At 40.6% G+C, this 14,863-nt stretch overlaps 1 protein-coding gene across 1 annotated transcript; it reads right to left on the bottom strand.

The window, feature by feature from the left end:
• Positions 1–711: 711 nt before the first annotated feature.
• On the bottom strand, positions 712–9,770 carry LOC134825854 (alpha-enolase-like). The gene is made up of 8 exons (XM_063838043.1): positions 9,626–9,770; positions 4,000–4,194; positions 3,495–3,601; positions 2,883–3,017; positions 2,598–2,731; positions 1,841–2,090; positions 1,448–1,620; positions 712–1,275 (listed from the first exon to the last, which is right to left on the bottom strand). Exons 1-8 carry the CDS (start codon positions 9,744–9,746, stop codon positions 1,089–1,091), a joined length of 1,302 nt encoding a protein of 433 aa, XP_063694113.1. The 5' UTR covers positions 9,747–9,770; the 3' UTR covers positions 712–1,088.
• Between the last annotated feature and the right edge of the window lie 5,093 nt (positions 9,771–14,863).

Below are 14,863 nucleotides of genomic sequence, written 5' to 3'. Positions count from 1 at the left end.
GGAATGACAGGCTGAGCGCGGCCCAGTAATCAATTTCATGCCCAAAGAGCCTTTTCACAAAATTTTTCTTAAAATTTGGGCGAGCGATTTAGTAAAAGCGAAAGTAATATACGTGGAAAAATTTGCGTAAAATATAGCATATTGAGCACTAAAGTACCAAAAATGCAATGAAGTGTGCGCAAAAAGTTTCAAATTTTGATTTTAGTTCGATGGATTTTTCTGCCGAGGAACATGTTCCTCGGCAGAAAAATCCTAAAATAATGGCTAAATTTTGATACTATTTTTGATTCACGATGTCAATCCTTCGCATCTCGCCGATCTGCATACGGTGGCTTTTGTGGTTGCGAGAAGCATTATTTGATGCGCGCGCGACCCAGTAGTGCATCGCGCTACAAATACACGTGTTGTAGGCCCGCGCCGCACGAGTGCGCGCCTATTTCGTGGCTTTCGCCCCGATGGCCGATACACTATATATAAGTAAAATTAAGTGAACAATTAATGGGGGCTACGACGTGAAACAAAATTAATGGTTCCTTGGTCTACTTTTGGGCCGAAAGTCAGTTTTTCTGCAATTTTACGGCGAAGGTTTGGAAATTGGCATAATCAACCACATGACACATTTATATTTAATCGTTAATCTTCATTATTGATGTTTAGTTTAAAAATAAATTTAGAAATAATTCCATTAGTCTTAGAATTAAAACTCGTGACTTTACAACAAATTCTTATCAAACATGACAAGCTAGTTATAAATATATTCTAATTTTGACATTCTTTGTCACACGAACATTAAAACTCTTAGATCTAAACCATGCGTCTAGATAATTTAATGAAGATGTGCGAAATTAATAATTTAATAGTCTTCCAAAAGAAAGTTAGAAAAATTTAATTGTATGCACTAAAACGTGGAAAACATAGCGAACGAAAAATTCAAAGTTTGGAAAACAATATTGCTCAAAAATTCAGAACCATAATTAATAGTACTATATGAAATAAATCAAAGCTTAAACTGTTCAGTCCAAAAACACTAGCCTGGACTACTAACTCATAAACTAAACATAATAATATTGAAAGCTACTAAGCAGGCTCTAATTGAGAGGGTTTCTGAACTTTCTGCCAGCGTAGACAGCTTCATCTCCCAGCTCCTCCTCTATTCGCAATATCTGGTTGTATTTTGCCAGTCTCTCACTTCTACACGGGGCACCTGTCTTTATCTGTCCGGTACACAAACCAACTACCAGGTCTGCTATAAATGTGTCTTCTGTTTCTCCCGACCTGTTGAAATTATCCGGTAATTAATTATCCAGTGATTAATTATCCAGTAATCAATTATCCACTAGTAAATCATACAGTTATTAAGGAGTCATTGTCCAGTTATTGTAACATAATTATACACTAATTATCAAGCAATTATCCACTAATCAACAAGTAATTATCCAGTAATAACCTGTGGGAGACCATCACTCCCCATCCGTTACTCTGTGCCAGTTTACAGGCCTCAATACTCTCTGTAACTGATCCAATCTGGTTAACTTTCAGAAGTAAACCGTTACAGGACTTCTTCTCAATTCCAGTCTTGATTCTTCGAGGGTTGGTTACCAGCAGATCATCTCCAACTATCTGTAAAGTTATTACAGGTCAGAAGTTTACTGGACTATTTGTACGAACTTAGAAATTTTATCTTTAACATTATTTAACTTAACTAACATAAAATATAAACATCATGCTAACTACTACAACAGTAAAAGTAAAAGTAAACTTAACAGTAAAAGTAAACTTAACAGTTTATAATTATAAAACAATATACAAAAGTAAGATCACAACTAAAAGCCATCCCAACCTGGATATCAGTGGCAGCAGTAAGCTTACTCCATGCATTCCAATCATCCTGATCGTACGGATCCTCAATACTAACTACGGGGTAGTTAGCAATGAACTCGTGGTACACTTGTTCTAGTGCATCTGAGGACAGGTGGTCCGCTTCCTTGGAGTCTGCGTTTTTGAAGTCCAGGTCGTATTTACCTTCCTTGAAGAACTCACTAGCAGCTACGTCCATGCCAATCTCTACTTTACCTTCGTGACCTGCCTTCCTGTGGTGTGAAGATCGGTTAACATATTTACTGTATTTCTAATTTCACATAAATATTTCTAGGAACTGTGGACATTAAAGCAATTATTACTCCGATAAAGTTACCATATGCAATTAACTTTTTTGCAAGGTTTTGACAATATTGTTATTCAATGATAATTGAATAATTTTATAAATAGTTCGGTTAGTGGATAAATAATATTGCCATTACATCCATAAACGAAGATCAGGTATCCGAGATTACGAGCTACTCTTTGAAAGAATTCAGTTTTAGCTTTCAGCTAATGCACATACACTATATATACACTACACTCATTTTTAAAATAGCAACAGAAAAAAAACGCAATAACGTCTACGTTAAAAAATTGTGGTTGCAAAGTTGATTAAAAGTAGAACTGTTGAAATAGGTGTTTGAAATTTTGGTGCACATTTTTAAGCTCGCTCCTAACAGAATAAGAATGAGAATTGATTAACGCTAATAATCACATAATTAATTAACGCTAATTACTTGATTGCAGTCATGACGAGCTCCAGTCCTTCTCTGTTATCCTGGATATTTGGAGCAAATCCACCTTCATCTCCCACATTAGTAGCGTCCAGTCCGTACTTACTTTTTATCACATTCTTAAGATTGTGGTACACCTAATGTGAGGTTAGATTTACTGGATCCTTACCAGATAATAAGATATACTTCTGGTCCTAAATTATGAAAATTAATTAACATATCAGCATTTTGATTGACAGTTTGAACAATTTCGGTAACCAGTAATTGAATAAATCATCAATGAATTACCTCGCTTCCAATCTTCATGGCCTCAGTAAATGAGGCCGCACCAACAGGAAGAATCATGAACTCCTGCATGGCCAACTTGTTACCCGCGTGGGAACCTCCGTTTATTACATTGAACGCTGGGACAGGTAGGATTACCTGTAAAGTTATGGTATGAAGAAATGTGCCCCTATAAACTTATTGATAAACAAAAAATGTGGGTTCCTATCTTTCGTGTCATGTTGCAGGTTCAAGCTAAATTTACGATGTTAATTAACTTGGTCTCCAATGAGCAGATTTATAAATAAGTTTAGGAGCATCTCGTGTTGCTCACATTACATATACCTTGCTTTATTGAAATAACAATTGAAAATGTTCCCCCTAAGCTTGTTTAAGTAAGCGTAGCTCTTTAAAACCAGATCAACAAATATATATGCATGGTCTGTTCAATTATTCACGCGCACTCAAGAAAAAGCGCTTTAACTTCATGTTTTAATCAATTCCATGTCGTTAGGAGATGGCGCGCAGCAGATTCTTCAGAAGATTTTACGACCTCGAAATTTAAGCGAATTCAACGCCTGACCCAGAACTCTGAACTGCACGAGGAAAACTAAACTAGAAGTCAACCCAACGAACCTTATCGTTTCCAGCCAGCTGAGCAATATGTCTGTACAGTGGGACACCCTTCTCAGCAGCCCCTGCTTTACACACAGCTAGTGATACCCCCAGAACAGCGTTAGCTCCTATTAGGGCCATGGTTTAGGGTCATTTATATCTTACTATACAAAACATAGGTTTAGGGTCATTTATATCTTACTATACAAAACATAGGTTTAGGGTCATTTATATCTTACTATACAAAACATAGGTTTAGGATCATATTCATATCGTACTATACAACATATTGTTAGGTTAACAACAAGGTGGACATACTCAATGTTATATTAATAATGATTATAATTGTTACATTTTAATTTTCAGACACAAAGTGGCTGAACAAATTTAAAGATTAAAACCGATGGTGGCCTGATCTCTATAAGATCAGCTGAAATTCGCCAACAATTTGTAAATAACAATGATTAACAACATCTAATTACAAAGCAATCAACTTATTATAAACTAATTAAAAAACAACACTTACCCAGATTCTTCTTATGCTCGGTCCCATCCATCTCCAACATAAAGTTATCAATAGCACTCTGCTCAGTTACATTGAACTGTTTAGCGATAAGAGCAGGTGCTATCTTATTGTTAACGTTATCTACAGCCTGACTAACACCTTTACCCATGTAGTTCGCCTTGTCTCCGTCACGGAGCTCAAGTGCCTCGTAGATTCCTGTAGATGGGTCATATTAGAATGGTGGAGGTAATACTGGTGGTATTGTTGGGATAATATTTGTGGTCAAGGTTCGACCGGGATCCCGGCTTAATCCCAGTCTCGGTCAAAAATCAGCCGAATTTTGACTGGTCCCGGAACTTTTTTCCAGTCCCGGGCCTGGCCAAAAAAGCGGCCCCGGTCGATCCTTGTTTGTGGTTACATTCATGTTGTTTGCATCGACCATGTAGTGACATCGCGTTTGCTAAAATCTTTTTATCGATTAACTATTGATGAACAAACAAACGAGCGAAAAGGCAACTTTTTTCATAACATACTGGATACAAACAATTAGACCTGTAGACAGAACAAGAATTGCGCCCGTTGTTTCGTTTTGGCGGACGCTAGATTTCCATTCCACATTCACTATAAATTTAAGCTCTAATCGACTAATCAGCTCACTTCATAATAATAATATTGAAATACATCAGTACTACACTACGCATGGCACGTACATATTGGGCTTATTACATAATACTTTACATTACATACTCATAGTATACATTAAAATACGCTCGCGCCGCGCATTCATTGACCACAGGCTAGCTATACACCACATCTCCGCAAGCAATCCTTGCGCGCGTGCGACGGCAAGTTGACATGGTAACAAACGGAAGTAAGGAACACAACATATGTTTGACCCACCTACCGCAATCTCCAAAATCCACGTTTTTCTGCAAAAACGACCATTCGTAACCTTTCATTATTGCCTTTTTACAAAAGGGTGAAATGGAAAAAATTCAAGCAGAAAAACTAACAGAAAAAAGCAGTCAATAAACTCACAAACAAACAAACAAACTCACAAACAAACAAACAAACTCACAAACAAACAAACAAACAAACAAACAAACAAACAAACAAACAAACAAACAAACAAACAAACAAACAAACAAACAAACAAACAAACAAACAAACAAACAAACAAACAAACAAACAAACAAACAAACAAACAAATTGACTAACTAACTAACTAACTAACTAACTAACTAACTAAATAACTAACTAACTAACTAACTAACTAACTACCTTACAAGACTTTTTTGTGGCGGACCAATTTGCGACGACCGAAATTTTGGCGGTCCGAAAGCACTATTAATACAAGCACAGGCAGCTGACTTAAAAGATACTTGGACTCCAAACAATTTTAAATTGCAGTAATCAAGTCTAATTGCAGCGGCGCACACTTACTATTACTATCATGATTGTACTATAGACAGAAAATCTTTCAAATCGATTTTGGGCGCTTTTTAACCATCTGTTGTAATGTTTTTAGATACTAAATATCTAAATTTATAAAATTTTTTATCGGAATGAATTAATTGATTGATATTTAATAATTTATTCGGTAGGTTTATCTGGTATTGATATTGATTATATTGATATTGTTATTATTGAACGAAGCTAACTCTAGACATAGTTAATACTACTTCTTTTAAGAAAGGGACTTGGAGTATAAACGACCAAGTTTGCTTAAATTTCTATCCAACCAAGAACTCAGGAGGCAAAGGTGGGTGCGTAAACTTTTGGTCTGCACTCTCCGATCCTGTATCACCCTGGATTCTTCTCGACGTATCTTTGTAAAAGGTATATACCTTCTAGTCAATCTCTTGCTACTCCAAGTCCCCTAAGATATCTGATCTAAAGTTCGTGCTAGTTATATATATAGAAAATATACTTTTGTCTGCTTTAATTGATACTAAATAAAATTGTTGTTTTCTTGAAATTGTTGTTTTCTTGAAAATATGGCGAAATTGAACAAAAACCGTCACATTTCGGACGTCACAGAAAATAAGGGTATTTTTCATCATTTTGTTTTCTGACACAAAGGAAATTCAAAATTTTCTAAAAATCGGTAAAATCATGTTGAAACAAAATGAAACTTATAAATCGATTTCTTCATCTTCCTCTAAGGGGTCCGGCTCGACTCTTTCAGTTTCACGCTGTTCTCCAGTGTACTCCCAGGAGTAAGATTCTCGGATAAGCTGCTTCATCTTGTACACGATGTCTCCGAGGCCTTTGAAAGTAAGTTTCAACTTGACTTCCAATCCACCAGAGGGTATAGGGGAACGACGGTGTCTGCTATCCTCAACAACTCCATTAAAGGACCAGTTAACTGAAAAATTTGTAGTCTCCAATTTGGCTAAGATTTAAATCAGCTGTGACAAACTGGTAAAGAATCGTATCGCCGAAAGAACCAACTCTCTAGCGTACGTGTAACGCGTGTTATTGCAATAATAAGCTGTGGCCTCGTGACGTCATAAAGTCCCTCAGTGCGCGTTTGCATAGCGTAATTTACATTACAAATGTTTATCATCGTCAATAAAACACGTGTAACTCACTCAAATTTTAGAATTATGACTATTACCCTAGTTCTCCAAAATCCTTATAGTTTTGGCTATCATCCTAACTAAAGGAATAGCTGATTGGATGTACAGTGCTCACGTCATGATTTTAAACAGTGATTTTTTTTATCTAGACACTTATTTTACTTCGGTGTATTCCAACAGCCACAATGTTACACAAGTGCAACCAGCCAATTACAGGAAGCCGAAGGATCTTTTTGGCCAGTGACGGTTAAGGTAGTGTGTACCATACTTTCTTCGTCCGAGACTTTGCTGCAATGTGCAGCTCCTCATTTAACCCTCACACCCGATTTCTCGAGTATTCGGCTGAGTAGACCGGGGGGCTGCATAGACCACTCATGATCCTTAGCTGAACGTCGACGACGCTCACCCCACGACCAGGCAGTCAGTGGGTTTCGAACTCGCAACCTAACGATTGTAAGACAGGCGTTCTAACCAACTGCGCTACCTGGCCGCTAAAATATAGATATAGGTTCTTGAACAGTGGCGGGTGAATGTACGGTTAGAAAGTTTCTGCTATTACAACTTATGTCATATGTGATAATTTTGGATTGTTTTCATTGCTTAATTACACAAGCAGGGAGACTGTACCGATTATTTTTCCCCAGTCCATGAAACTCTAACGAATTTAGAAAGGATACAGATAAGTAGGAGTTTGTTCAATTCCGAGAGCAATTATATTTATAGCATAGCGAAATTTATAACTTTAATCTGCAAGTGTCTGCCAGTACAGGAGACAAGAAGTCTGGCTACTTTACGGCCGTTCCTCTGGGACCATTAGTAGAAGTAGCTTCTATCAGAACAGTGCCGTGGGAACAGAATTCCCGCCAAAATACCCGGTCTACCAAATAGTAAAATTACTGATTGGAGGTGTGTACGGTGTGAGGTGTGTTTTGAATTAGACTTCCGGCTTACCTAGTTGTTATCCTAATTGCATTATCATCGGTGCATAACATAAATAAACTACTGGTAAGTTTAAATACCAAGTGCAAACGTGTTCAGTCGATCGACCCACTGAACAACTATAAAATTTCCAAGACCCTATTATTCTCTGGCCATATATTACGGCACGATCGATTGTTAGATGGCTAAATGACCAACGTTAATCTATACAATTCTAAAACTATGAGCTAGCACTTTAATCTAAAAATACCTTTTTTATATTACTCCTGATTTTTACATTTCACGTAAAACATTGTCGCCAGAGGTTGATCATGGACACTAACAGCTTAATTTGAGATAAATGACTTATGAGTTTCTCTAAAGTTAACTCTAAAGTTGTGTAGTCCAGTCATTTATGGACATTCATGGAAATGAACCTGCAAATGTTCTAATACTCACGAAACTTTGCACAGACCTTCCCGAAGTTATGATTAAACGATTTTCGTTTGGAGACATTTTTTTGACCGTGGAGAAAACCCAGGAGGGCCACGCCCATATTGACCCAATAACGTAACCGACCCCTTGCTTCTGAAGGTCGTAGAGACTTCAAAATAGGCTTGAACGAAGCCGCATATGCATGTTTATATAGGAGTTATTGAGCAACACATGGCCTAAAATCCTTACTTTTCGATAAATTCGCCAAAAACCATTTTGGGCGTGGTGCTGAGCCCATTTTCGATATGATCGTGATGGAGTCTTCAGACAGGATGCAAAAGAACCGCAATTAGCATATTAATATATGACTTACGAACAAACATATTCCTTAAAGTGCTTACTTTTTCAGTTATTGGCGAAAAACTGATTTTCGGTTCCAGAAATCATGCAAAACTATGGGTATCTGGTTAATTGGGCTATGAAGGCCCTAAAGGTTTTTGAAAGTGTGCAAATTGTGCAGAATGGCCATGTTTATATACAACTTATGAAGCAACATGTACCCTAAATTACTTACTTTTCGAGTTATTCGGGGAAAAAGATTGTATTATGTCCATTTTTACCTGTAAAATACAGTCTCACGAGCTACTCTGCGCGCAAGAGGGACTTTATGACGTCATCGCCAAAATAATACAAACGCTATTTACACGCGTTAGAGAGCAGTTAGAGATTTAGGAATTTCGACTCGTTGCTTAGTTTGCTATTTGTCACAATCTGTCAAAATATGAGGATAACTTTTTTTTCAGTTAACTGGTCCTTTAATTTCCCCACCGTGGCACATGAAATAGTGACAATGTTTACTAACTTCTAACGGAATATGTCCGACGGTTAACAACTGTGGAACAAGCAAACCTCTTCCGTCCTTTATCCGCTTCACGGCACACGCATACCGATCATGTTGAAGAGACACATCGTTAGTTTCCCGATGGATAGTAACCTTCTCACCATCGTAGATATCAGTCCATGTGGTTACTTTTCCGGAACAAGATCCTTTTTAAATTGACTTGAGTAATAAGATGATTACTGATTAGTGCTGATTTTAGTATTTCAATCTAAAATCTAAATTTTACTCTACTGATCAATGACAGTATATCTGCATCACATGACTTATTGAGTTTGGTATTAAATTGTTTATCTTGACTTAGTCTCTTATAAGACGTTTATGTTAGCACATAAATGTAATTTATTGTAAATTTAAAACGTATTACTTGACATTAAATTCATCATGGAATATTGTGTTTATTTGTCCCACCATCAAATAACTAAATTTTCAAGAACAAAATGAATCGATAAAGCCACAATTATTGGAATAAGCTAAAAATAATGCGACGGATTCTATTACGACGACCGAAATTTTGGCGGTCCGAAAATATGGCGAAATTTCGGGAAAACCGTCGCATTTCGTACGTTATGAAAAAGTCTTGTAAGGTAACTAACTAACTAACTAACTAACTAACTAACTAACTAACTAACTAACTAACTAACTAACTTTCAGACTAACTAACTAACTAACTAACTAACTAACTAACTAACTAACTAACTAACTAACTAACTAACTAACTAACTAACTAACTAACTAACTAACTAACTAACTAACTAACAGTAACTAACTAACGAACTAACTAACTAACTAACTAACTAACTAACTAACTTACCGGTACTAGCACCAGAAGGTACAGCTCCTCTAAATAAACCAGAGTTAGTTGTAACATCCACTTCAACTGTTGGGTTACCTCTACTGTCAAATATCTGACGAGCGTGGATTGACCTGATCATCGCTAACGCACTAATTACGGTTAATTAGTTAATCTATCGATTAGAAAATAAGTTGAATAGTTAGTTAAATGGATGGTTAAATTTAGGATAAATAATAAATATACTTTTTGAACAGTTACGATAGCAATTTTAGATAAGCTCTAAATTGACTTGTCTTGGAGCTCCCATGTTACTATGATAGCAGATCGTGCCCGTAAAGTTGCCTCTTGGGTTCTGAGCGCTTTTAGATCGAGAAACAAGATCACTATGCTGACCCTCTACAAGTCATTAGTCAGAAGCCATCTCGAGTATTGTTGTCCCCTCTGGAATTCAACTAAGCAAGCTGATATCGCTGAGCTAGAGGGAGTACAACGTACATTTACGTCCAAAATACATGGTGTGCAACATCTGAACTATTGGCAGAGACTGAAGGCCTTAAAATTGATGTCACTTCAACGGAGGAGAGAACGTTACACTATCATTCATATGTGGAAGATCCTACACAAGAAGTGTCCTAATGATGTCAACGTTCAGTTTACAGATACACTCCGTTATGGCCAGAAAGCAGTAGTCCCTAGCTTGTCAACGTCCAGTAGCCAAAGGAATCAATCGATCTTTGACAGCTCATTTGTAGTGATGGGGCCTCGATTGTGGAACATCATTCCCGCAAACCTGCACCTTATCGAGGACCCCCTACGCTTCAAGTCATTGTTGACGGAGTTTGTTACATCCATTCCGGACGAACCTCCTGTTACTGGATATTGTTGCCAGAACGGGAATTCGTTATTGAACTGGAGCGCAGAAAAGACAGCAACTTCGCTGCACGGGTGGTCAGCCGTTCTGATGACCCGATAGAGGATCTATGAAGCAACCCCAAGTAACCCAAGTAAGTAAGTGATTAATGATTATTTGTGGTAATTCTTAATAAACAACATCAATCGCATATAAGTTTGTTTCTGAAACCTTTACTTGAACTAAAACTCAACAAATTCACAAACTTTATATAATACATTTATTACCTGTATTCTGTAATGAATCAAAAAGAATTTACTAAAACAATGATTATAATTATATATTCGAAAACATAAATTAAATCTAATATAGAAACAAACTTTAACCAGAGAATAAAAACAGCTTTTTCTATAAAATCTGACTAACATTTATAAGATTTAGAAAATTCTAGAAACTTACTTGAGAACAGTCTACTGAGAACGATTTTGACCTTAAAGAACAATTTTAAATCTAGCCTTGCATCTGATACCTAAAACCAAACAAACAAACAAACAAAAAAGAGGGAAAAACAAAAATGCCGATCACAATCGGATCTTTTACTGACTAATAAACTCATTACTGTTAAATGCAATTATAATTTAAAAAGCACACATATTAGCGGTACAATAATCTCGTGTCTCAGCAGTAGGCAGACTGCTAAATAACAAAATGCATTACATTAATGGGAGAGGAGAACAATCTACCAAGGAATAATGAATGATCACGAGAATATTCTGCAAGAGTACAATAATAGTTCTGGAAGGTTGGTCAGCAGGTACAAGTAGCTTTAGGAGTATAATAATTATGTGGTAAATATTGTGGTGGGGTAATACGATGTGATTCCAGGGAGGCCGGGGGGGGGGGGGGGGGGGGGGTAGAGAGGTCTAGTGTACCAAATAGAAAAGGGGGGGGGGGGCTAAAGGGGGTACGGTACTTATTTCAATAGTTTGATGAGGTTTATCCGAAAGTGTCCGGGTTGTCGTACTTCATGTTCCAGTCCACGGCAAAGGAGCACAGAAATGACGAGTAACAATACTTGAGATACAACTTCAGTAATGATTGTAGAATATGCTAGCATGGCACAGAACTCAAAAAAGTGGACCACGCCGAGCGGTAGTGGTACTTTTGATGAAGTTTTGGAAACGTGGTCTTACATAACAGATATACTGCTCTCTGAGATACACCTTGTGGTTTGGTCACAAGATAACGTGTCTAATGAGATAAGAACAGCTGACTTGCACGGTAAGCGGAGATAATTGAATAGATGGGGCCTCATTAACCCGAATATTCTGGTTTAGATGTGTCTTGTATTACACATATAAATACATAAGATACCGTCGCCACATATTTAGCTGAACGAGCAATTTGATTGACCACGTTTCGAGAATGTTCCATTTTGATCGATATATGTTTTTCTACAACTCAGCTATATAAGTATATATAGTATGTAATAATTACTGTTCTTACCCATCATTAATTATATCTTTCTGTAATTATATACATAAACTCAACAAAAAGAGAAACTTAATATCTGCTATAACCTGTTGGGTCAATCAACAGTGTCACATCACACGTACTACCGAATTATGGGGGGGGGGGGGGGGTGACATGTCTCCAATGTCTCCAATGTCTTTTGTCTTTTTTGAAAAGATAGGGTGCAGAGACATGTCCTGGAGACATTGGAGACATTGGAGACACAGCTTTTGGAGACATTGGAGACATTGGGGACATAAGAGACATTGGAGACAAAGCTTTTGGAGACATTGGAGACATTGGAGAGACTGGAGACGTAGATGTATGATTGGAGAAGGAGGAGGATCTAGGAGGAGGATGACCCAGGAGGAGGACTCAAGAGAAGGAGGAGGATGAGGACTCAGGAGGAGGACTCAGGAAGAGGACTGAGGAGGACTGAGAAGGAGGAGGACTGAGGAGTACTGAGGAGGATGGCTGAGGAGGATGGCTGAGGAGGATGGCTGAGGAGGATGGATGAGGAGGATGACTGAGGAGGAGGACCTAGGAGGAGGAGGACCCAAGAGGAAGAGGACCCAGGAGGAGGACTCAGGAGGAGGAGGAGGAGGACTCAGGAAGAGGACTGAGGAGGACAGAGAAGGAGGAAAACTGAGGAGTACTGAGGAGGATGGCTGAGGAGGATGACTGAGGAGGATGACTGATAGGGAGGAGGAGGAGAAGAAGGACTGAGGAGAAGGAGAAGGAGGAAGACCTAGGAGGATGAGGACCCAGGAGGAGGACTCAGGAGGAAGAGGAGGAGGAGGACTCAGGAGGACTGAAAAGGAAGAGGACTGAGGAGAACTGAGGAGGAGGAGGACTGAATAGGAGGAGGAGGAGGGGGACTGGGGGAGGACTGAGGATGAAGAAGACTGACGAGAAGGATGAGGAGGACTGAGGAGGAGGACTGAGGACTGAGGAGGATGAAGAGGATGAAGACCTAGGAGGAGAACTCAGGAAGAGGACTGAGGAGGACAGAGAAGGAGGAGGACTGAGGAGTACTGAAGAGGATGACTGAGGAGGAGGAGCAGGATGAGAAGGACTGAGGAGGAGAAGGAGAAGGTGGAGGAACTAGGAGGAGGATGAACCAGGAGGAGGACTCAGGAGGAAGAGGAGGAGGACTCAGGAGGAGGACTTAGGAGGAATGAGAAGGAGGAGGACTGAATAGGAAGAGGAGGAGGAAGACTGAATAGGAGGAGGAGGAGGGGGACTGGGGAGGACTGAGGAGGAGGAGGACTGACGAGAAGGATGAGGAGGAGGACTGAGGACTGAGGAGGAAGAGGAGGAGGATGAAGAGGACCCAGGAGGAGGAGGACTGAAGAGGAGGACTGAGGATGAGGACTGAGGAGGAGGAGGAGGACTGAGGAGGACTGAGGAGATTGGCTGAGGAGGATGACTGACAGGGAGGAGGAGGAGGACTGAGGAGGAGGAGGAGAAGGACTGAGGAGGAGAAGGAGGAGGACCTAGGAGGAGGAGGACCCAGGAGGAGGACTCAGGAGGAGGAGGAGGACTCAGGAGGAGGACTCAGGAAAACTGAGGAGGAGGAGGAGGAGTGAATAGGAGGAGGGGGGGGGGGACTGGGGGAGGACTGAGGATGAAGAAGACTGACGAGAAGGATGAGGAGGAGGACTGAGGAGGAGGACTGAGGACTGAGGAGGATGAAGAGGAGGAAGACCTAGGAGGAGAACTCAGGAAGAGGACTGAGGAGGACAGAGAAGGAGGAGGACTGAGGAGTACTGAAGAGGATGACTGAGGAGGAGGAGCAGGATGAGAAGGACTGAGGAGGAGAAGGAGAAGGTGGAGGAACTAGGAAGAGGATGAACCAGGAGGAGGACTCAGGAGGAAGAGGAGGAGGACTCAAGAGGAGGACTTAGGAGGAATGAGAAGGAGGAGGACTGAATAGGAAGAGGAGGAGGAAGACTGAATAGGAGGAGGAGGAGGGGGACTGGGGAGGACTGAGGAGGAGGAGGACTGACGAGAAGGATGAGGAGGAGGACTGAGGACTGAGGAGGAAGAGGAGGAGGATGAAGAGGACCCAGGAGGAGGAGGACTGAAGAGGAGGACTGAGGATGAGGACTGAGGAGGAGGAGGAGGACTGAGGAGGACTGAGGAGATTGGCTGAGGAGGATGACTGACAGGGAGGAGGAGGAGGACTGAGGAGGAGGAGGAGAAGGACTGAGGAGGAGAAGGAGGAGGACCTAGGAGGAGGAGGACCCAGGAGGAGGACTCAGGAGGAGGAGGAGGACTCAGGAGGAGGACTCAGGAAAACTGAGGAGGAGGAGGAGGAGTGAATAGGAGGAGGAGGGGGACTGGGGAGGACTGAGGAGGAGGAGGACTAAGGAGAAGGATGAGGAGGAGGACTGAGGAGGAGGATGAGGACTGAGGAGGAGGACTGAGGAGTACTGAGGATGATGGCTGAGGAGGATGGCTGAGGAGGATGGCTGAGGAGGATGGCTGAGGAGGATGGCTGAGGAGGATGGCTGAGGAGGATGGCTGAGGAGGATGGCTGAGGAGGATGGCTGAGAAGGATGACTGAGGAGGATGACTGAGAGGGAGGAGGAGGAGGAGGAGAAGGAGGAGGACCTAGGAGGAGGAGGACTCAGGAAGAGGAGGAGGATTCAGGAGGAGGACTCAGGAAGAGGACTCAGGAGGAGGACTGAGAAGGAGGAGGACTCAGGAGGAGGACTGAGAAGGAGGAGGACTGAGGAGAACTGAGGAGGAGGAGGAGGAGGACTGAATAGGAGGAGGGGGACTGGGGGAGGACTGAGGAGGAGGGGGACTTGGGGAGGACTGAGGAGGAGGAGGACTGACGAGAAGGATGAGGAGGAGGATTGAGGAGGACTGATGATTGAGGAGGAAGA

Source organism: Bolinopsis microptera, unplaced genomic scaffold (genome assembly GCF_026151205.1).
Source record: "Bolinopsis microptera isolate Bmic1 unplaced genomic scaffold, MBARI_Bmic_1.0 sca175, whole genome shotgun sequence".
NCBI lineage: Eukaryota > Metazoa > Ctenophora > Tentaculata > Lobata > Bolinopsidae > Bolinopsis > Bolinopsis microptera.
The sequence above is the reverse complement of the archived record's forward strand: the minus strand, read 5'-3'. Positions and strand labels throughout refer to the sequence as shown.